Source organism: Scyliorhinus torazame, chromosome 15 (genome assembly GCF_047496885.1).
Source record: "Scyliorhinus torazame isolate Kashiwa2021f chromosome 15, sScyTor2.1, whole genome shotgun sequence".
Taxonomy (NCBI): domain Eukaryota; kingdom Metazoa; phylum Chordata; class Chondrichthyes; order Carcharhiniformes; family Scyliorhinidae; genus Scyliorhinus; species Scyliorhinus torazame.
In genome coordinates this window covers 173,388,750-173,411,526 of record NC_092721.1, presented here as the reverse complement: position 1 = coordinate 173,411,526, position 22,777 = coordinate 173,388,750, and the positions used below count along the sequence as shown (strand labels likewise).

The window sequence follows — 22,777 nt, the reverse complement described above, 5'->3', positions numbered from 1 at the left end:
ACTGGTTTCCCCTTTACCCACAGCACATGCGATTCCTTCAAAGAACTCCAATAAATTGGTTCAACATGATTTCCCTTTCACAAAACAATGTTGACTCAGCCTGATTGCTTTGAATTTTTCAAAGTGCCCTGCCATAACATCTTTAATTATAGCTTCTAACATTTTCCTGGACAGATGTGAAACCTGTAATTTCCTGCTTTCAGTCTCCCTCCCTTTTTGAACTAAGGAGATACATTTGCTAATTTCCAATTTAATGGCACGTTCCCAGAGTCTAGGGAATTGTTGAAAATTAAAACCAACGCATCAAGGAGCACACCAGCCATTTATTTTAATACCCTAGGGTGAAGCCCACAGGACCTAGGAATTTGGCAGCACATAGTTCCAGCAGTGCCACTTCCCTGGTGATTCTAATTTTCCTGAGTTCAGTCAGCCCTTCCATTTCCTAATTTACAGCTTTTTCTGGGACGTTTCTTCTATCCTCTATTGTGAAGACTGATGCAAAATACTTGTTCAATTCATCTGCAACTCCTTACTTTCCATTATTAACTCCCCAGACTCACATTAGATTCTTTCTTATTTAAATTTCTAGAAGAATCCCTTACTAGCCGTTTTTATATTTCCAGCTAGCTTTCTTTCATACTCTTAATTTTCCCTATTTATTAGCATTTTTGTCATTCTATGCTATTCTTTATATTCTGTCCAATCTTTGGCAGCATGGTGGCACAGTGGTTAGCATTGCTGTCTCAGTGGCAGGGACCCAGTTCAATTCCGATCTTGTGTGACTGTATGTGGAGTTTGCACGTTCTCCCCATGTCTGCGTGGTTTCATCCGGGTACTCCAGTTTCCTCCCACAGTCCAAAGATATGCAGGTTAGGTGGACTGGCAGTGCTAAATTGTCCTTCGTGTCCAAAAGTTAGGTGGCATTACGGGGACAGGGAGTGGGCCTAGGTACGCCTCCCTCTACACTTTAGGAATTCAATGATTCTGACCTGCCACCTGTCTTTGTATAATTATATGCTTTTTCTTTAAGTTTGATACTGTTGTAAACTTATTTTAGTTAACCGCAGATGATGGGTCCTCCCCTTAGAATTTCTCTTTCTCATTGGAAATGTATTTGGTTTGTGTATTCTGAAAAATACTTTTAAATGTCTGCCACAACATCTCTATTGACCTATCAATTAACCACATTTGCCAGTTCATTTTCATTAGCTCTCCTTTCATGCCCTCAATTGCCCTTATTTAATATACCAGTCTTGGATCCACTCATCTCTCCTCCAAACCGAAGGCAAAATTCAATCATAGTCTCACCACTGCCAACTAGGGGTGCCTTCACAATGAGGTTAGCAATTAATCCAATCATATTGCACAATACCAGGTCCAGTGCAGCCTGCTCTCAGGTTGGCTCTAGAATGTGCTAAAGAAATTATCCTGAAAGCATTCTATGAACTCCTCATCTACACTACAATAGCCCTTCTGATTTTTCCAGTCTACATGTAGATTAAAATTTTCTAAAAAGTAATGCAGGCCAGTTTTAAATAGTGCTAGTTCATCCACTCAGCTGCATGTTCAATGCTGGCTTGCACATCATTAACTTTCTAATTTGCAGGCAGAATGAAATTTGTATGCTGCTGCAAAACTTTGAGTGGGCACGGAATTATCGTGCATCACCACTCCCATGCTTCTAATTTATCCTCGGAACTGAATAGGGAAACACCTTTAAGCAACTGTTGAAATTACCATGCAACATCTCCAAGGCAGATCTTAATCGCATTTCAGCTTACTTAAATCAAGTTTCATTTCTATTGCCTTTCCATTTGCACTTCTCTGTGGAGTATAGTGTTGCATTTCAACCTAGGTCTAGGCGAAGGTCAGCATTTACAAGGACAAATTGAACTAAAAAGAACACAAGACCACACCTCAAAAAATTAAGTGCAAGTATATTTGTTTTAACTTGCACCAGTGCATTGTGATTACTGCACCAAAGGCAGGCTCAGTCTAAATAATCTTGTTTCCTGATTTCAAAACAAACATGAAGATCAAAAACCAAATGGGAGTGAACTTGAAGCTCAAGGTATGAAGACCGTATCCTAGAAATGACTAATATTAATATTAAAAAACTCGACTTTCAACAAAAAGTCATTTGCAGGATGTGGGTATCGCTGGCTAGACTAGCATTTATTGCCCATCCTTTATTTGTACAACATTCGTCCATTTACCGTTTTAACTAAAATGGGTTAATATCATTATAATTACAGAGGAATGAAACATAAATGTTCTAGTCTTGATATGTTGGCAATGCAAACAGTAATTTCTAGGATAAGATCTTCATACCTCAAGCTTCAGAAATACCACGTTTTGATCTTCCTGTTTAAATATTGCCTCAAAATCACCAGTTAGAAAACCTTCAGAAAATATACTGGTGGCTCGAGCTAACTTCCAAATAAGTTTACAAAGGGTGCTAGGTAGGAGGCCAGCCAGGACAGCACTCACAACTTGCCTGTAGGTAACAAACGAACAGATGAGGGTTTTAGCAGCAGGTGAACATATGAAATCGGAGCAAAAATAAAAATTAAAAATAAAATAAAATATAAATAAATAAAAATAAACAAACAAATAAATAAATAAATAATCTGTATTGTCGCAGGTAAGCTTACATTAACACTGCAATGAAGTTACTGTGAAAAGTCCCTAGTCGCCACATTCAGGCCCCTGTTCGGGTACACAGAGGGAGAATTCGGAATTCTCAGCTGGTATGGCAATTGAACCCACACTGTTGGCCTTGTTCTGCATCACAAACCAGCTGTTTAGCCCACTGAGCTAATCCAGCCCCTATAGGCCATTTGGCCTCCTGAGTTTGATCCACCATTCAATAAGATTATGGCTGATTTGTCTAGCTTTAACTCAACTTCCCTGCCTGCCCTCCCGCTACATTTGCTGATGGCAAGGCTATGGGATATTAGTTCAGGCTTGAATAAAAACAATTTATTGTCCTCCAATATTCTCGGAACATAGGACTTAGGAGCAGGCAATTCAGCCCTTCGAGCCTGCTCGCCATTCAATCAAATCATGGCTGATCTCTTCCTGGTCTCAAATCCACCTGCCCACCTGTTCCCCATATCCCTTTAACCCGTTTTCTAGTTGAGATACGACGAGGAAAACCACAAGCTAGTACTTTTGATTAAAGCAAAGAATATATTGTGCAGCATAGCTTTAAATAAACGGACGTGCGCATATTAATACTACTAATTCCATGCAGGGAATCGTGGAAAGCTTGGTTACATTTTGGTACTGATGTAGTTAAAAAATATATTGCAGCGTTATATAAAGAATAAATCAGATCTCTGTTCTAAATGGTATACAAATTAGTTCCCTTTTTTTATATATATTTATAGGTGTTAAGCTAATAGTAATAATAAGTCTCACAGATAGAGAAGTTAATGAAGTTCTTTTTCAGTAAGAATGAGACTAGCCAATGCCTTTCTGCCTAAGCAGCCAAACCTTCAAACCTACTTGGAGTGTTGTGCAGGAGAACCCGCCACCTGAAAGTTTCCTTGTAAGTCACAAACCATCCTAACATGGAAATATCACCATTCTTTCACTGTTGCTGGGTGGAAAACCTCCTCAATAATATTGTGAGAGTGCTTACACCAAAAGATTCAACGCTGTAGCTTACCATCACTACTTCTGCCAGGGCAATTAGGGATGGGTAGTGAATGCAGGTCTTGCGAGCAAAGCCCACATCCCATGCTGGGAAAGTCAGAGTATGGGGTTTGGCATTAGAAAGTGTTATGCCACTAATCTTTCTTGCCTTCTTGAGGTCCTGGATACTCTTGGTGCGCTGTCTCCAAGGTTGGAGGGACCACACTCCTGCTGCTGACTTTCTTGTTCTCTTCTAAGTATGGCTGCTTGGCTTTAAAGCTGGCGTCTTGCTCCTTCTCTTGGCAAACAACTTTACACCGCAGTCCCTCAGATTCTGCAGAAGGACCTCTTGGTAAATGTGAGGCCAGGAAAGGGGAGGTGGGTGCGCTTTAAATTTCCCAAGAATTCTTCCCTTTCCTGTGTTTGTTGCAGCCTCAGAATTCCATGTCAGTTCAACCATTCCCAGCCATGCTGGGGCTGGGTGCCCTTTTGTAGAAATCTTTCCTTTGCCCTCTCTGGTCAGGAAATCCAGGAAATGGGATGGTAATACAGTGGTTCAGTTAAAGAGCTACAGCATTCAATTCTTTGACAGATAAGTTTTCCAAACAGCTGTGGGCTTCCCATTGCATGTTGGTCAGCTGCAATGAAATTTCACCCAGAGAACAAAAACAAGGATGTTATTCCAAACCTTTATAAAATGCAGGTTAGGCCCTAGCTGGAACATTATGCCCATGTCAGAGCACCACACTTTAGGAATGAGATTTTACTAGAATGGTATCTGGGACTAAGACTGTCAATTACATAGAAAGGCCAGAGAAACTGGATTGTTCTCCTTAGAGAAGGTAAAGCGAGAGTTTATATAGATGTTCAAAATCATGAAGGATAAGCATACAGTAAGGAGAAACTGACTTCAGTGGCCGAAATGTTTGTAACTAAGTAAAAGAGATTTAAGGTATATTGCAGAAGAACCACAGGCAATGCAAAGGAAAACTTACTTAGGGTGTTATGATTTGGAATGTGATGCCTGAAAGGATGGGCAATTGGATAAATACTTGAAGTAAAAATATTGTAGGGCAATGGGGAAACAGCAGGGAAGTGGGACTGATTGGATAGCTGCACAGCAAGTCAAATGGGCCTCCTTCTGCGCCCATCATCTTATAATTATATGAAGTGATTAAATTTAGGAGAACTTAATTGGCTACAGGGCACTTGGGACAGCATGAGATCATGAAAGTCATGTATGAATGCAACTTTTCTCCTTTCGCACCAACCAAATCATATAACTAATGTTAACAGCAAAATGCAGTTTGCTATCTCACTAGAGATAATGTCATACTTAGAGACATGTCTGTTGTACTCTGCCACATTAATTATATTTAAAAAAATTATTTTTTATTAATTTTCAGGGGAACTGGACGTCACTTGCTCGATACAAGATTAGACACATTAACAATTACACAGCACTGACTCTTAGCTTTAAAAGCTGAACTATGATGAACATTGCAGAGATTTGGACTTATCTCGAAAGGAGATAACTGAGAGGTGATCTTTCAGCAGTGTACATGGCAGTGAATTAATACAAAAGATAGACCCAGAACACTCTTTCAAACGAGTAAAAGCTGAACTTTGGACTCACGGCGGAAGTTCTTCTTCATACACAAAATGGATTTCCAGATAGGGAATGGAAGCAAACAATTCTGTAATCATTTCAGATACATGTAGATCAGTGTTCTTCAAAGTCGGGGGCGCGACCCCGCGGGTGGGTCGCAGGCGTCAGGAGGGTCGCGGAGCCGTTGCCCCCTGCGCTCCCGATCGCGCAAATCCCCGTGCAGCAGCCAGCTTTTCATAACGCCGGCTGCAAGCGGCCCCGAACATTTGCACTTCTCTATAGCGGCCGCTATTCTTTTTAAACGGTTGCAGCTTTTTGTTTTACAAGTTCTGTAGTGGTTTTTATTCATTTATTTTATTCATTTAATTTTAATTTTTTTCATTTCTTTTATTCATTTTTTTTTACAAGTTCGGGGGGTTTTATTTGATAAAATTTTACAGGAAAAAAATTCAGAACTTTGGACAGATGGAGATTCCATATTTTCCGACACCAGAAGGCTTCACCTTTATCCAACAGGTTCCATTGGAGGAGCGTGTACGAGGGCCAAAGGGACCCAAAATCATTTTCTCCATTTTTGTCAGCAACAAACAAGGTAAGAGAAAATGGTGGGTCGTGCAGGTCGGTCAGGTTGCGTCCCGAAGGTTGGCCGGTTGGTAAAAATGGGTCCCCGGAAAAAAAGTTTGAAGAACACTGATGTAGATGATGACCAGAAGTATATAGGGCCTTCCTAGATGGGTGACTCAAGAAATACTGAAAAAGCCATCCTTATCAACACCTCCTTCTGACCTTCAACATTAGAAAGGTCACAGCAAAAGAGCTATACCCAAGTAATCCCATCTTTCAGATTTTTATCTGAAGCCTCATCAATTATCACCTCAAATGCATATGCAAGGTTTTGTAAATGAGATGAGTTTTGTGTCTCTACACACCATCCACCCAGAGTGAAAAAAATACTCCCCCTCTTAGATTAGATTTAAAGTAATTATTAGACGATGCCCCAATGTTATTGACCTCCCTGTGAATGAAATAGATCTTTCCTATTGTTACAAATACAAAGTATTTAATATTATGAATTTTTGGGACTGTCTTAATTTAAAGTAAATGGATTAGCGAGGGGGGAGGGGGTCATAGGACTACTCCAAATTTTGCCCGACAACAAGCCTGGATAGCTTGGATATCGATTCAAATAAGGTCAAGATCGTCTTACTGGGAAGAAGGTGAAAAATATTGACACTTATAGACAATGGCAAGAGTTGGTTAGACTGTTAGTCCCAGGAAGTGTTAGGAATATCAGGTTTTATAAGCAGTTATATTATCTAATGTTTTAGGGTCGCACAGCTGCAGTTATATTATCTATTTAATTTCTAGTTGGGGGTCGAAAGGATAGCTCATTAGCATTTCTATCTGGATACCTCTCTCGTGTGATCACATCTTGCCTATAATGCAGTGACCAGAACTGCAAACTGTACTCTAGCTCAGTGTTCTTCAAAGTCGGGGGCCCATACTTTCCGACACCAGAAGGCTTCACCTTCATCCAACAGGTTCCATTGAAGCAGCGTGTACAAGGGCCAAAGGGACCCAAAATCATTTCCTCCAGTTTTGTCAGCAGCAAACAAGGTAAGAGAAAATGGTGGGTCGTGCAGGTCGGCCGGCATGGGTCGCGAAGGTCGGCCAGGTTGGGTCCCGAAGGTTGGCCAGTTGGTAAAAATGGGTCCCCGGAAAAAAAGTTTGAAGATCACTGCTCTAGCTGCAGTATAACTGGTGATTTATACAGTGCGAGCATAACCTCCCTGATCATTTCTCTCGGCCTCAACAAATAAAGGGGTATATTCTGCATGCCTTCTTGACCACCTTATCCCTGTTCTGCTACTTCAGGGATCCGTGGACACACACAATGTCCCTTTATTCCTCTACACTTTAATCCCATCATTTATTGGGTATTCCCTAGTTTTGCTTGTTCTCTCCAAATGCATCACCTCACACTTCTCCAAATTTAAATCCATTTGTCATTCTTCTGCTCATCTGACCAGCCCATTGATATCTTCCTGCAGCCTCCAGTCTTCTTTCTCACTGTCAACTACAAGGCTAATTTTTGAGTAATCTGAAAATTTCTTAATCATGTCCCTTGTCATGATAGAGAGATATTAGGAATTTGGATCCAGAAATGGGGTCCAAGATATAGCAGGCAATTTAGGGGTTAAACCGACTGAGGGAAAAGACTACCAGCAACAGAGTCAAAGGGATACAGCCACCGCTGTTATCTTGTCCCATTCAGACTTAACCTAGTTAGTGGGGATACACAGGATGCTCCGGTTCAGCCAGGTTGATCATTTTTACAAAAATTAATTTACAGGATGTGGATGTTGCTGGTTAGGCCAGCTTTTATTGCCCATCGCTAGTTGCCCTTCAGTAGGTGGTGGTGAGTTGCCTTCTTGAACCGCTGTAGTCTCTGGGATGTAGGTACACCCACTGTGCTGTTAGGTAGTAAGTTCCAGGATTTTGACCCAGCAACAGTGAAGGAACAGCGATATATTTCCAAGTCAGGGTGGTGGGTGACTTGGAGGGGAGCCCCCAGGAGGTGGGTTTCCCATGTGTCTGCTGCCCTTGTCCGTCTAGATGGTAGTGGTCGTGGGTTTGGAAGATGCTGTCTAAGGAACCTTGACGATTTACTGCAGTGAATCTTGTAGATGGTACACACGGCTGCCACTACTCGTCAGTGGTGGCAGGTTTGAATGTGTGTGGAAGGGGGAGCAATCAAGTGGGCTGCTTTGTCCTGGATGGTGTCGAGCTTGAGTGTTGTTGGAGCTGCACTCATCCTGGCAAGGGAGAGCATTTAATTACACTCCTGACTTGTAGATGGTGTCAGTCTTTGGGGGAGTCAGGAGGTGAGTTACTAATCTTTGACCTGCCCTGGTAGCCACAGTATTAATAAGGCTAGTCCTGTTCAGTTTCTGATCAATGGTAAGCCCCAGGATTTTGATTGAGGGTGAACGAGGGTAATTCAGCGATGGTAATGCAATTGAATGTCAAGACTCATTGTCTATTGGGCTATTATTGCAGAGGGACCTGGGTGTCCATGTGCTTGAATCACAAAAAGTTGGTTTGCAGGTGCAGCAGGTAATTAAGGCGGCAAATGGAATTTTGTTCTTCATTGCCAGAGGGAAGGAGTTTAAAAACAGAGAGGATAATGTTGCAGCTGTATAGGGTGCTGGTGAGGCCACACCTGGAGTACTGGGTACGGTTTTAGTTTCCTTACTTGAAAAAGGATGCACTGGCAGTGGAACTGATGCAGAGGAGATTCACGAGGTTGATTGCGGAGTTGAGAGGATTGGCTTATGAGGAGAGACCGAGTAGACTGGGACTATACTCATTGGAATTTAGAAGAATAAGGGGGATCTTACAGAAACATATAAAATTACAAAGGGAATAGATAACTTAGATTTGGATTTGTTTATTGTCATGTGTACCAAGGTACAGTGAAAAGTATTTTACTGCATGCAGCTCAAATTGATTATTTAGTATATAAAAAGAAAATACATAATAGGGCAACACAAAGTAGCACAGGCATCAGGTGAAGCATACAGGAGTGTAGTATTAATCAGATCAGTCTATAAGAGGGTCATTTAGGAGTCTGGTAACAGCAGGGAAGAAGCTGTTTTTGAATCTGTTTGTGCGTGTTCTCAGACTTTTGTATCGCCTGCCTGATGGAAGAAGTTGGAAGAGTGAGTAAGCCAGGTGGGAGGGGTCTTTGATTATGCTGCCCACTTTCCCAAGGCTGTGGGAAGCGTAGATAGAGTCAATGGATGGGAGGCGGGTTCTTGTGATGGACTGGGTGGCGTTCATGACTCTCTGAAGTTTCTTACGGTCCTGGGCCGAGCAGTTGCCATTCCAGGCTGTGATGCAGCCAGATAGGATGCTTTCTATGGTGCACCTGTAAAAGTTGGTAAGAGTCAATGTGGACATGCCAAATTTCCTTAAAGTATAGGCGTTGCTGTGCTTTCGTGGAAGTAGCGTCGACATAGTGAACCAGGACAGATTTCTGGTGATGTGCACGCCTAGGAATTTGAAGCTGTCAACCATCTCCACCTCGGCCCAGTTGATGCAGAAAAGGGTGTGTACATTACTTTGCTTTCTGAAGTCAATAACCAGCTCTTTAGTTTTGCTGGCATTGAGGAAGAGATTGTTGTCGTTACACCACTCCAATAGGTTCTCTATCTCCCTCCTGTATTCTGACGCGTCGTTGCTCGAGGTCCAACCCACTATGGCCGTGTCATCCAACTTGTAGATGGAGTTGGAGCCAGATTTTGCCACACAGTCGTGCGTGTATAGGGAGTATTGTAGGGGACTAGGTACGCAGCCTTGCAGGGCCCTGTATTGAGGACTATCATGGAGGAGGTGTTGTTGTTTATTCTTCCAGATTGTGGTCCATGGGTCAGAAAGTAGAGCAGATGGGCAGCACAGTAGCATTGTGGATAGCACAATTGCTTCACAGCTCTAGGGTCCCAGGTTCGATTCCCGGCTTGGGTCACTGTCTGTGCGGAGTCTGCACATTCTCCCCGTGTGTGCATGGGTTTCCTCTGGGTACTCCGGTTTCCTCCCACAGTCTAAAGATGTGCGGGTTAGGTGGATTGGCCATGCTAAAATTGCCCATAGTGTCCAAAATTGCCCTTAGTGTTGGGTGGAGTTACTGGGTTATGGGAATAGGGTGGAGGTGTGGACCTTGGGTAGGGTGCTCTTTCCAAGAGCCGGTGCAGACTCGATGGGCTGAATGGCCTCCTTCTGCACTGTAAATTCTATGTCTATGAAACTATGGTGTCTGCTATGGACCAGTTGCGGCAGTATGTGAATTGCATTGGATCTAGGCATTCTGGGAGTATGGAGTTGATGTGCCTCATGACCAACCTCTTGAAGCACTCCATTAGGATGCATGTCAGGGCCACCAGACGGTATTTATTGAGGCACGTTGTCTAGTTCTTCTTTGGCACCGGTATGATGGTGGTCTTCTTGAAGCAGGTGGGAACATCGCATTGGAGTAGGGAAAGGTTGAAGATGTCCGCGAACACACCCTCCAGCTGGTCCGCGCGGTAGCACAGTGGTTAGCACGGTTGCTTCACAGCGCCAAGGTCCCAGGTTCGATTCCCAGTTGGGTCACTGTCTGTGCGGAGTCTGCACGTTCTCCCAGTGTCTCCGTGGGTTTCCTCCGGGTGCTCCTGCTTCCTCCCATTAGTCCCGAAAGATGTGCTGTTATGTAATTTGGACATTCTGAATTCTCCCGCTGTGTACCTGAACAGGTGCAGGAATGTGGCGACTCGGGGCTTTTCACATTAACTTCACTGCAATGTAAGCCTACTTGTGACAATAAAGATCATTATTATTATTACAAATGTAAACTTTGGAACCAGAAACTCCCATTCCTGCCAAGGGCGCAGTTCTACTTTTATTCTCACCTTGATGTCAACAACGTTTCGGGTAGATAAGCACTGAACAGAAAATGAATAAAGTAATGTTTAAGTTTTATGCAGACAGCTAAAGATGGTTTATGAAGAAAAATGCATATTTTAGGAAATAATTTTATATTTACTTAATAGGTACTGCAGTTGAGCTGGTCGGAATAGTTTGGGCAAATAAACCTTTTTGAATGAAAAAAATATTTTTACAAGGTTTACAATACATCCAATTTTCTTTTTTCTTCCATATTAATGATAACAATTTTACAGACTCAAGTTTTCCCAAGCTTAGTTCAACTTTGGACCAATGATTAAGTTCACATCAAAATATAATGCACACAACAAAAAATACATCAGCTCATCAAGCTTGTTCCTTCCACAGCATGTACAATATATCCTTTTGATGATTCAGCCCCAACTATTTAATCATTTGAGGTTATGCATACATACTATCTGATCTTCAAACACAATCGATGTAATCCAATGCAAAGCTCTTTCAAAGCAGGATGCCCAAAATTGCATATTGTAATCCAAATATGGCCTCAACAAAATTAGGGTTGCAAGGTTAGAATAACTTGTTTCAACTACTCTCGAGATGCAACCAACCATTTAATTAGTTTTGTTGCTAACAGCTGCACAAAACTGTCAGTGAATTATCAATAATTACATTCAAATGTTTTCCATGTCTGCAAACAGACCTCTCTTCTTCACTTCAGAACAAAGTATTACATTGTGCCTGCTCCAGCTGTTCAATATTGTGTGTCTTTGAGGCTGAACTTTGGAGTTATTTCATAGAGAGCAAGGCTGGGTATCTTCAAAAACAAACATTTTGCTTTTAAATCGACTTGACTGATCTCCACCTGTGCTATAAACTATTCGGAGATTGAGGGGAATGGGAAAGGAGGTGATAAGCTGGCAACTTTATCACGACTAATTCAATTTCACATTGCCATTACAAGAGTTCAAGTCCACAGTGTCCTCACTGTGCCTTTAAAGTTGATGGGAGTTGAATTTGTACGTTTTAGCAAAAATAGCTAAGTAGCATAATTTATTTTAAAGAAGAAAATGTTGACCTGGTACCTCGCCTGAGAACTCACCCTGCCTTTTGTTTGGGGACCCGTAGAAAATGTTAACACACATATTTCATTATTAACTATGTCTACACATATACAGAACAAAGGGTAATTTATCGAAAGATATCCCATAGTCCATGCATGTTTGACATATGTTCAACGGTTTACTAAGCCAAACAAAAACAAAATTTACTAATGCCAATCTAGCTTATTTTCCAAATAAGTCACCGTTAAGCGTGTGAAAAGATAATTCACACAATCACCATCATTTAAGTCCTCCTTTCTCTATTTTATTCGTAAAATGTATTCAACACATGGGTACCCGAGGAAAATACTCAGTGCGACAGGGAGACAGCAAAAACTGAAGTTTGTCAATTTTAATTTAGTCCTTAGGCCTGTACATTCCAAATTTTATTAATTACCTACAAAGCTGAAAGCAACTAATTTCTTTTAAATAAAATGTGTCATTATTATTAATTTAAAACAATTTATCTGCTCTAAATCCTCAACTCATGCAAGCAAACAGTTGGGCTAAGACAAGATACAAGTTTGAAGATTTTAATCGAAAAGAAAAACTTGTATCACACTGTTGTAACAATCTTAGGAGAACTAGCACTTAGAATAGCAGAATATTTTTTCCAATTCATATAAAACCTACATATCTAAAAACCTTTAATATCAATCATCTTATGCTGAGCTTTAAAACTTGATAAACTCAGCAGTACTTTTACTGATAATGTTCTGTGTCTTACTACTATTCCAACATTTTCTCATTTTTAGCTGCTAATGGGTATTTTGGGGGGAGTTTTTGTGAAGAGAAGGCTGGCTCCAGAGTATTTTTCTCCTTTTGGTTCTGGAACTTGATTGATGCTAAGCAAGTGATGAAAAATGCCATGGGCAGAAATTAAGATATCCTCACTGGCGGGTTGGCACGCAAGGGAGGCCTAAAATTCCTTGGCTGGCTTTTCAACGGCTTTTCCTCCCCAACCTGAATTCTCTGCAAATTTACGGTGCCACAGGTGAGGTAGTTACGTGACCAATGACCAACACCCCTCCTCCCTCCCACACCCCTCCTCCTGGGTGTCACTACCCCTTCCCAGCCTCTCCCTCAACGCACCCAAGCCACCACTCCACCAGGCCTCACTCCCCTCCCTGAGGACTTAAGATTCTGAGTAACAATCCCAGACCTGTCTACTGCAGTTTTTGGCAGTGCTGGGACTAGATTGGCCTCCAGCTCTTTGAAGCAGGACTTTCTCCCAACTCGGGGTGGAAGGGCCTCTGACCAGCAGCCAGTACCGGTGGTGATGCATTCTCCACTGACTTCCGGTAGCATGGTGGGGAAACCTCGCCATCTTAAAAATCTTGGCCAAAATTTTGAGTACAGAGCAATCAGAAAATTAGGAATAGACAATTAAGGCTCTGTAGTATTGCTCATGGACAGTTTAAAAAGTTACTCAGTCCTGCTACAATTTTGTTCATCGTCTATTCAAGTTCTATGGTCATATTCTGCCTTTGTTTATTTATTTCAATGTCACAAATGACTTGTTTCTTTCTCAGCCTACAGACTTCTCATTTTCTCTCCTTGTACAAGTCTCCAAATCTTGCAAACATTTTCTAATTATGCATATCTTAATTTTTTTGTTCAATGCCCTAAATTTTGAAATTTGGGTGTAATGGAAACCCGGAGGCAACTTGGGGTGCCAAACCTCGAGCACCAACAGAAATGATCTTATCTGAATGGGAGTGAGAGAACTGGAGACAAAGGTGAAGTCTGGCCCAGGAAAGAGCAGTGGCAGGAAGGTAGAAATCTGGCAATAATTTGATAATGTATCAATATTAGGCAGCAACTGAAGAATTTAGATTGGGGGTGGCTGTGTGAGGAGAAATCAACATCTGACATATGGGAGTCTTTCAAACGTCAGTTGATAAGAATTCAGGACCGGCATGTTCCTGTGAGGATGAGGGACAAGTATGGCAAGTTTCGGGAATCTTGGATAACGAGAGATATTGTGAGCCTAGTCAAAAATAAAAAGGAAGCATTCATTAAGGGTTAGAGGCTGGGAACAGATGAAGCCCGTGAGGAATACAAAGAAAGTAGGGAGGAACTTAAGCAAGGAGTCAGGCGGGCTAAAAGGGGTCATGAAAAGTCATTGGTAAACAGGATTAAGAAGAATCCCAAGGCTTTTTATCTGTATATAAAGCGCAAGAGGGTAGCAAGGGAAAGGGTTGGCCCACTCGAGGACAGAGGAGAGAATGTGTGTGTGGAGCCAGAGGAAATGGGCAAAGTACTAAATGCGTACTTTGCATCCATATTCACCGAAGAGAAGGACTTGGCAGATGATGAGTCTAGGGAAGGGTGACAAGATAACATGGGTCATGTCGATAAGGAGGTGGTATTGGGTGTCTTGAGGCAAGTCCCCAGGGCCTGAAGTGATCTACCCCAGAATACTAAAGAAGGTTGGGGAGGAAACTGCTGGGGCCTTGACAGAAATCTTCGTATTCTCACTGGCTACAGGTGAGGTTCCAGAGGTCTGCAGTATAGACAATTTTTCTCCTTTGTTTAAGAAGGGTAGCAAGGATAATCCAGGAAATTACAGGCCGGTGAGCCTTATGTCAGTGGTAGGGAAATTATTGGAGGGGATCCATTGGGACACGATTTACTCCCATTTGGAAACAAATGGACGTATTAGCGAGAGGCAGCATGATTTTGTGAAGGGGAGGTCATGTCTCACTACCTTGATTGAGTTTTTTGAGTAAGTGACAAAGATGATTGATGAAGGAAGGGCAGAGGATTTTGTCGACATGTACTTCAGTAAAGCCTTTGACAAGGTCCCTCATGGCAGACTGGCACAAAATGTGAAGTCACACGGGATCAGAGGTGAGCTGGCAAAATGCATACAGAACTGGTTCGATCGTAGAAGACAGAGGGTAGCTTTTCTGAATGGAGGGCTGTGACTAGTGGTGTTCCACAGGGATCAGTGCTGGGACTTTAATGTTTGCAGTATATATAAATGATTGAGGAAAATATAACTGGTCTGATTAGTAAGTTAGCGGATGACACAAAGGTTGGTGGAGTTGCGGATAGTAATGAGGATTTTTAGAGGATACAGCAGGATATAGATTGCTTGGAGACGTGGACGGAGAAATGACAGATGGAGTTTAATCCAGACAAATATGTGGTAATGCATTTAGGAAGGTCTAATACAGATGGGAAATATACAGTAAATGGCAGAACCCTTAGGAGTATTGACAGCAGAGAGACTTGGGCGTACAGGTTCACAGATCACTGCAAGTGGCAACACATGTGGATAAGGTAGTCAAGAAGGCATACGGCATGCTTGGCTTCATTGGACGGGGCATTATGTATAAAAATTGTAAAGTCATGTTGCAGTTGCACAGATTCTCAGTTAAGCCATACTTGGAATATTATGTACAATTCTGGTTGCCACACTACCAGAAGGATGTGGAGGCTTTGGAGAGGGTACAGAAGAGGTTTACCATGATGTGCCTGGTATGGAGGGTATTAGCTATGAGGAGAGGTTGGATAAACTCGGGATCATTTTCATTGGGACGATGGGAGGTTGAGGGGCGCCCTGATAAAAGTTTACAAAATTATGAGTACAGTAAAAGTCTTACAACACCAGGTTAAAGTCCCACAGGTTTGTTTCAAATCACTAGCTTTCGGAGCACTGCTCCTTCGAAGGAGCAGTGCTCCGAAAGCTAGTGATTCAAAATAAACCTGTTGGACTTTAACCTGGTGTTGTAAGATTTCTTACTGTGCTCACCCCAGTCCAACACCGGCATCTCCACCTCAAAATGATGAGTGACATGGACAGAGTGGATCGTCAGAAGCTTTTTCCCAAGGTAGAAAAGTCAATTACTAGGGGCCATAGGTTTAAGGTGCAAGAGGCAACGTTTACAGGAGATGTGGGAGGCAAGTTGATTTTACACAGAGGGTGGCGAGTGCCTGGATCATGCTGCCAGGGGAGGTGGTGGAAGCAGATACGATAGCGACGTTTAAGAGGCTTATCCTTGAAATACATGAATAGGATGGGAATAGAGGGATACGGACCCCGGAAGTGCAGAAGGCTTTAGTTTAGACAGGCATCATGGTCGGCACAGGCTTGGAGGGCTGAAGGGCCTATTCCTGTGCTGTACTGTTCTTTGTTAGGTATTTAATGGTTGAATTGTATTATAAAATGATAATTAAATGGCCATTAGAATAAAAAAATAATGGTATTATTCACATTACAGTCACATTTATGCTCAAGGATTAAATTGATTGCAATATAGAGATATAAAATGGCAAATTTCAACTTCATTAGCAACAATTTAAATGTTTACTTTCGAATGAGCTACTGAATTAGTTGAACCAATGCCGATTAGTAGGATCGGTCAGATCAGACCTATCAGCACATTCAACATTAGGTTAAAAGGAGAGCCAAATTTGAAGTATTTAGGATCAGACTACTTTGAAGTTAGGCAGAGGAGCATAGCAGAGGTCAGAGTGGACAACATATCTGGGTTGGAAAGAGGAATGGGAAATGAACTATAATGGCATTCATAAAAATGACTGACTTCTAAAATCTGGCCTGTTCAAGGTTTAACATGGTAACATGAACCAGTTACCTAAATTATACACTTCCTACAAAATTACAATCATACAGAAACAATCTTTTAATACTGCAAAGGCTCAATTTGCAACCTGACCTCAAAAATAGACCTCACCAATCATCACAATTTCTATTACAGCAACACTACAGGTACAATTTAACTTGAGATCAAAATAATTCCTTGAGAAAAAGACGAAATGCAATGATAACCGGTTTGGGAAGATGTAAGATGAGTCCCTCTTTTGAAAATTTGAAGAACAAAAAACAAATTCAAATTAACTTGCAATTGTTGCTCAAATCATTACATTAGTTGGTACCCAAGTATTTCACTAACACCATCCAGTACACAATTTTAAAGGTTTGACTTAAAGAACACAAGAATACAATTTAAAGAGGTGCTTCCTCTGGAAATCCTGTAACTATTGTCATGAGACTGTCGCTTTAAGAAATGTTTGGCTGCTCATATTACTGCAGTGATGTCAGAGTGTGGGTGGAGCTGGATTGGCTGTCAGCTTTTTACTTTTGTTTTAGGCTGTTTGCTGCAGGGTGTGTTTTAGTTTTGTTTTCAGTAATGGAGCTGAAGCCAGACAGAGCAGGTGTACTGCTGTTCTCTCTGCCGTGAAAAGACTATCCCGTGATCATTTGGTGAATTCGGAATTATAAATGTTTTCAGTGGTGACTTTAACCTGATGTGCTTCTGTTGAAGGTTTTGTTTTTAAGTTGTATGGATGGTAAAAGGAAAGCTTAAAAGATTACTTAGTGTTGTAGCCTTTGGGGGTTGTATTTGAATTGATGGTTGGTAAGATGTTCACTGTATGTTTTAAAAAGGTTAACTTGCGTTCGTAGAATAAACATTGTTTTGCTTTAAAAAATACTTTTCCATTTCTACTGTACCACACCTGTAGAGTGGGTCATGTGAACTCCATGATACACTTTGGGGTTCTCTAAACCCTGGCCCATAACACTATCATTTTGTGGCTGATGACGCATTTCATTGTTTGAGTGACTGTTGTTTTGGTGCAACCATGCAAGGCAATATTAGGAATGCAAAAACTGCATGTAACAAGACTTGCAAGTCAGACTCCAGATTCAAAAACTAATGTCAGGTAAAGCAAGCATCTGAGATGAAACATTACTGCTCTGCTTAATTTTGCTGTTGACTTCTGAATCACAAAACACAAGGATAGAAAGGTTTGCTTACCATCATCATGTTAACCAGGTCTATTTGATAATAGCGGTCTTGATGTGCATTTGCAGCTGCCAGTGTGAGAAGATAGTCATTTCTAGCATGGTTAGCTTTTGTATTGCACTCACTGCGTCTTGCTTTTAACTGGAATTCAAACAAAACAATTACTACTGGATGTCGAATAGGCTCACAAAAGTTTCCGAATTTACTTCAAGATATTTTAATAAGTTTTCCCTCTAGATAATTTATTATAGAAACTTAGAATTCCTACAGTGTCGAAGGAGGCCATTCAGCCTATCGAGTCTGCACCAACCCTCTGAAGGAGCACTCCACCCAGCCCCACCCCCCCGTCCTATTCCCGTAACACCGCCTAACCTTTTTTGACACTAAGGGGCAATTTAAGTTAGCCAATTCACCTCACCTTCATATCTTTAGACTGTGGGAAGAAAGCGGAGCACCCGGAGAAAACCCAAGCAGACATGGGGAGAACGTGCAAACGCCACACAGTCAAGGAGGTTGGAATTGAACCTGGGTCCCTGGCGATGCAAGGCAGAAGTGGACCACTGTGCCACCATACAGGTATAATCTGTAAAATGGCTCCATTCTTGGCTTAGTTATACCTCTCTTCACTATTTTAAAAATATTTTCTTATTTAGGTTTCTCAGCATTATACTTGATTTTCCTTGCAATAGAAGCATGAAAGGGGTAGAGTAGATATGTGGGGCACCCAGATCACGGTCACTGCTGAAATGACTGACAAAAGCATTTAATGCCCTTCACCTACTATGTTCCGTTTGGCAAAAGGAGCTCATTATTTGATAACCACAAAGTTGGACTTTTCAACTAAATTTGGAAGAATATTTCTGATAAAGTATTATTCTATTGTGATATTTCAAAGAAGTTAATTTTGTTTTTATTTTTTAGTTGGGTTTCTGAAAGCAGTGACTTGTGTAGTTCATGAACTTTACCAGTGATATCTCACTTACGTTTTCTTTACATATGCACCTAGATGTGAGAGTTGGCAAAGCTCAGTCTGCATTCATACTTGAATTAGGACATGCATGGTGGGGGCAAGCAGCCAAGTACAGTATAAGGTAGGAGCTGTCTCAATGCTTTGGTCTGTAAGATTGAGAATTCTATTAATTTTTAGAATCTGTAATATCTATGGATTTTACTCTAACCACAATATATAATTGAGTGGTTCAATTTTGACTTGTTGGGCAATTAACAGTCAAGATAGTTGGGGAAACAGGAAAATCAGATGTTTGCGAAGAAACAAACTTAGTTTATTGTTTTATGAGGAGCTCATTTGAGTCCAGCTGAAGCTGTCTTAATGGCCAAAATACAATTAGGTGTTTGTTTTTAAATTAATTTGAAGGGATGGCTAAAACAGTGTGCACTTAAAATGATACCTGATATGTTAAACAAACCATGCATTACTTTAGTGGCTCTGTACCAGAGAGGAACTAGTTTATTTTCTGATATTATGATATCAAGCACTCTTAACTGTTGATTTTAGTAGCTTTGGTGGGGCAGCTTGTGTTCAGATATGTTGACAAGAGAATAGGACTATTTATGACTTCTCTGAATCGGAAAGGAAACGTGCATTTGTTTGTGAGGGAATGTGTACATCTAGAGTTTATGATCTATAAAGCAGGGGATTGCAAAGGTGGGGTGACAGGAGATGATTTGTATCCTGTGGCTAATAGGAGGAGTGAATTTGGACCATCTCCAAAAAAGGGACTGCTGGATAGTGAATTATGGGGATAAAACTTAGAGAATTAGTGCACTCATTGGCATAGTGTCACCATGGCTTCTGGGGCACGACACTTCTGGACACAGTCCAAAATGACTTCAAAGACAAAGAGAGCCATCGGCCGGAATTCTTTGGCTGTTCGCAGGTGGCGGGATTCTCTGGCAGCACACTCCTGCAGGTTTCCCGACGGTGTGTGGGTGCCTTCAATGGGAATTCCCATTGACAGTGGTGGACGCAGAGACTCCCGCCACTAGCAAGCAGTGTGCCACCACACACCACCGAGAAACACGCGGTTGGTAGGCCGGAGAATCCCTCCCATTGCCTATGCTGACAAAATCAAGATTTCCTGGGATATTGGGAGAGATGAGAAACTTCTATGTTGTCTTCACTGCTTCTTGTTAAGTACATGTAAAATATTGCTTTATGAATTCCATTCGATTCATAAATACTAGTTATTTGCACCTTGTAGGTCGAGTACAACCAAGAACCCTCGTGTTAGAAATTAAAAATTCAGACCATAGAGTTTGTTTTAATTTGAAGGGTTTTATATCTCAAAACCTTAAATCTGCAGGCCTACACACATCTTGGTACAATTGGTACCTGGGTGAGTCATGTGCCTACTTACAGCACCGTGTGGGTGGTCCTGAACTCAGTTCCACATTAACTCTATGTGTCAGACTCTCACGGTCCCCCCCCCCCCCCCCGCCCAAGTTTTTATCTAATGTATTGGAGTTATATTAGTTTACTTCATGTCATACATTATCACTCCCATACATTTATATTTTTGTTACTGCCTAATCGCTATTACTAAATTATCACTGCCACAGTTTTCCCCTTATTAGAGTCCTTGAATTTAATGCTTCAGGTTGTCTGGAAGGTTTATACCCCTTCCATGTCCGTTTTGTCAGAGGATTGGTCGGCTTTGTCATTGTTGGTGCTTCAAGTCGCTTGAGGTTGAGATGGCACCTAGATGTGCTGTCATTCTTTTCTTCCATTCCTTCATGTTGACCTGCACCTGGTCTGTCTGGCTGTTGTATTGATCAGTGGTTGCTGCTACTTTATAACTTGTTTCTTGCAGGATGGACAGGCATCGCGTCCAATCATAATCATTTCTTTCTTCACTTTTGTCATGTGGGTCGTCTTGCTATCCTCTCTGGCTGAGGAATCCGTTCTTGTGATGAGAATAAGGTTTAGTGGTATGCTTAACTTTTGCTTTTTGTTGTTAGCCATTGACAGCTGCTACCAGGTTTCAGCATCTCTTGCGGTTTTGGTTGGCTGGGAGTTGTAGTGTAGGCACAGTATTTGCAGTGTTGGCCTGCTGTGCCATCTTCAGAGTCAGATGTAGAGACTGCTGACTGATCACGCTCCTTACCCCCTCCACAGGAGGGAGTTCCTGGATGGTTGACTAGTCTGAACACTGAAAGTTTTCTGGTATCTGTACCTAGAATGGATAAATATGCTCCGCAAAGAGAGAAGAAAGTTCAAAGATGAAGACCCAGTCAGGATTTTTTTTTGTTTGAGTACTCGGGAACATTCAGCTCTGTTGGATTAGTGACAGTTGCTTTGAGATGATTCATATCTACATAGGCCATTTTGAGGAGATCCAAGGCTGCTCAGGAAAGAGAAAAGCTCGTTACTGATGACCTAGATCAGCTGGAGGATCTGTATGTCGCCATATCTCAGTGGTTCCAGGATCGTATCAATAACTGGAAGTCGGATTCCTCCGGGCCCGTAAAGTGGTGTGTCTGTTGTTCAAAGCCAGAAGTCTTTCAGCTATGGCTCTTTGACTGACAGGGCTACAACACAGGCTCCTGTATCCAATTTAAAATTTATTTGAAGGCCATGACAGAAATCTTTGCATTACAAACTAAGAACCCAGGAGCTTGGCTGTGTATTCGCCCTGTTTGCCATCTTGACCTCGTGGACCGTCTTTAGGCCATCCATGCATTTCAAAGGTTTTGCCTTGCAGTTTGCCATGGTGTCAAATCCAGTTGCTTTGGAAGCATTGGGCTGCACTTGCAGTACATTGCTGTGAGGACATTTTTTCCATAGCGCTGGCATGGTTGCTCTGCTGGCCCATTCCTTGTTGCTTCCTCGGACTTGAGTTTTGCTGTGTCCTTGAAGTTTAACCAGATGGACCGAGGGCTGTCCTCTGCGTTATGTTTTATTCTCTTCTCTTGAGATAGTCCTGTGTTGCTCATGGAGTTTCGACTGTCGAACTATCTGGTTGCCTTTTCCGAGGTTAGATCTTCCTTTGCTTGCAGGTCAGGGTGCACCTACCACTACTCGGTCTCTGAAGAGTTCAGGCTTTAAAATTCCATATTCACAACCGTCTGCCATCCTTGATCATTGGATGAATAAATCAACTGGTTCCCCTGGCAGTCGGCTTCTCAATTAATTTAGCTCTTTCAAGTATTTTATTGCTTCTTGGATTTAAAATAAACGTTGCATGATTTTAGTAGCTCTTCGAACTTTACTGATAATTCATTAAATTCCCTGTATTACAATGATGTTGTCTTCAACTGAGCCTCTGCTCTTCTGATTTTCTAATTTAAACTTGAAGTGGTGCTGTATTTTAAGAATCTTTTCCTCCAAGGGGATGGTGGTTCAACCATGGCTAACAAGGGAAATCAGGGATAGTGTTAAAGCCAAAGAGAAGGCATATAAATTGGCCAGGAAAAGCAGCCAGCCCGAGGCCTGGGAGAAACTTAAAATTCAGCAGAGGAGGTCAAAGGGTTTCAGTCAGAAGGGGAAAATAGAATACAAGAGTAAACAAACATAAAAACTGACTGCAAAGGCTCCTACAGATATGTGAAGAGAAAAAGACTGGTGAAGACAAATGTAGGTCCCGCACAGTTAGAATCAGGTGAATTCATAATAGGCACCAAAGAGATGGCAGACCAGTTGAACAAATACTTTGGATCGGTCTTCACAAAGGAGGACACAAATAACCTTCCGGAAATTTTAGGGGACAGAGGGTCGAGCATGAAGAAGGAACTGAAGGAAATCCTTATTAGTCAGGAAACTGTATTGGGGAAGTTGTTGGGATTAAAACCCGAAACGTCCCAGGGCCTGATGTTCTGCATCCCAGAGTATTTAAGGCACTGGCCCTAGAAATAGTGGACGCAATGGTGATCATTTTCCAGCATTCTATAGACTCCGGATGAGTTCCAATGGATTGTAGGGTAGCTAATGTAACCCCACTTTTTAAAAAAAAAGGTGAGAGAGAGAGAAAATGGGGAATTTTAAACCGGTTAGCCTGACATTGGTGGTGGAGAAAATGCTGGAGTCAGTTATCAAGGAGGAAATAACTGAGCATTTGGAAAGCCGGGGCAGGATCAGTCCAAGTGATCATGGATTCACTAAAGGGAAATCATGCTTGACAAATCTTCTGGAACGTTTTGAGGATGTAATTAGTAGAGTGGACAAAGGTGACCCAATGAATGTTGTGTAT

At 41.7% G+C, this 22,777-nt stretch overlaps 1 protein-coding gene across 1 annotated transcript in view; it reads right to left on the bottom strand.

The window, feature by feature from the left end:
- LOC140391992 (F-BAR and double SH3 domains protein 2-like) overlaps nucleotides 1–22,777 on the bottom strand; it is a 346,281-nt gene that overhangs the window by 114,222 nt on the left and 209,282 nt on the right. Inside the window, 1 exon segment of the mRNA XM_072477113.1 lies at nucleotides 17,583–17,711. Coding sequence (XP_072333214.1) covers nucleotides 17,583–17,711 — 129 coding nt within the window.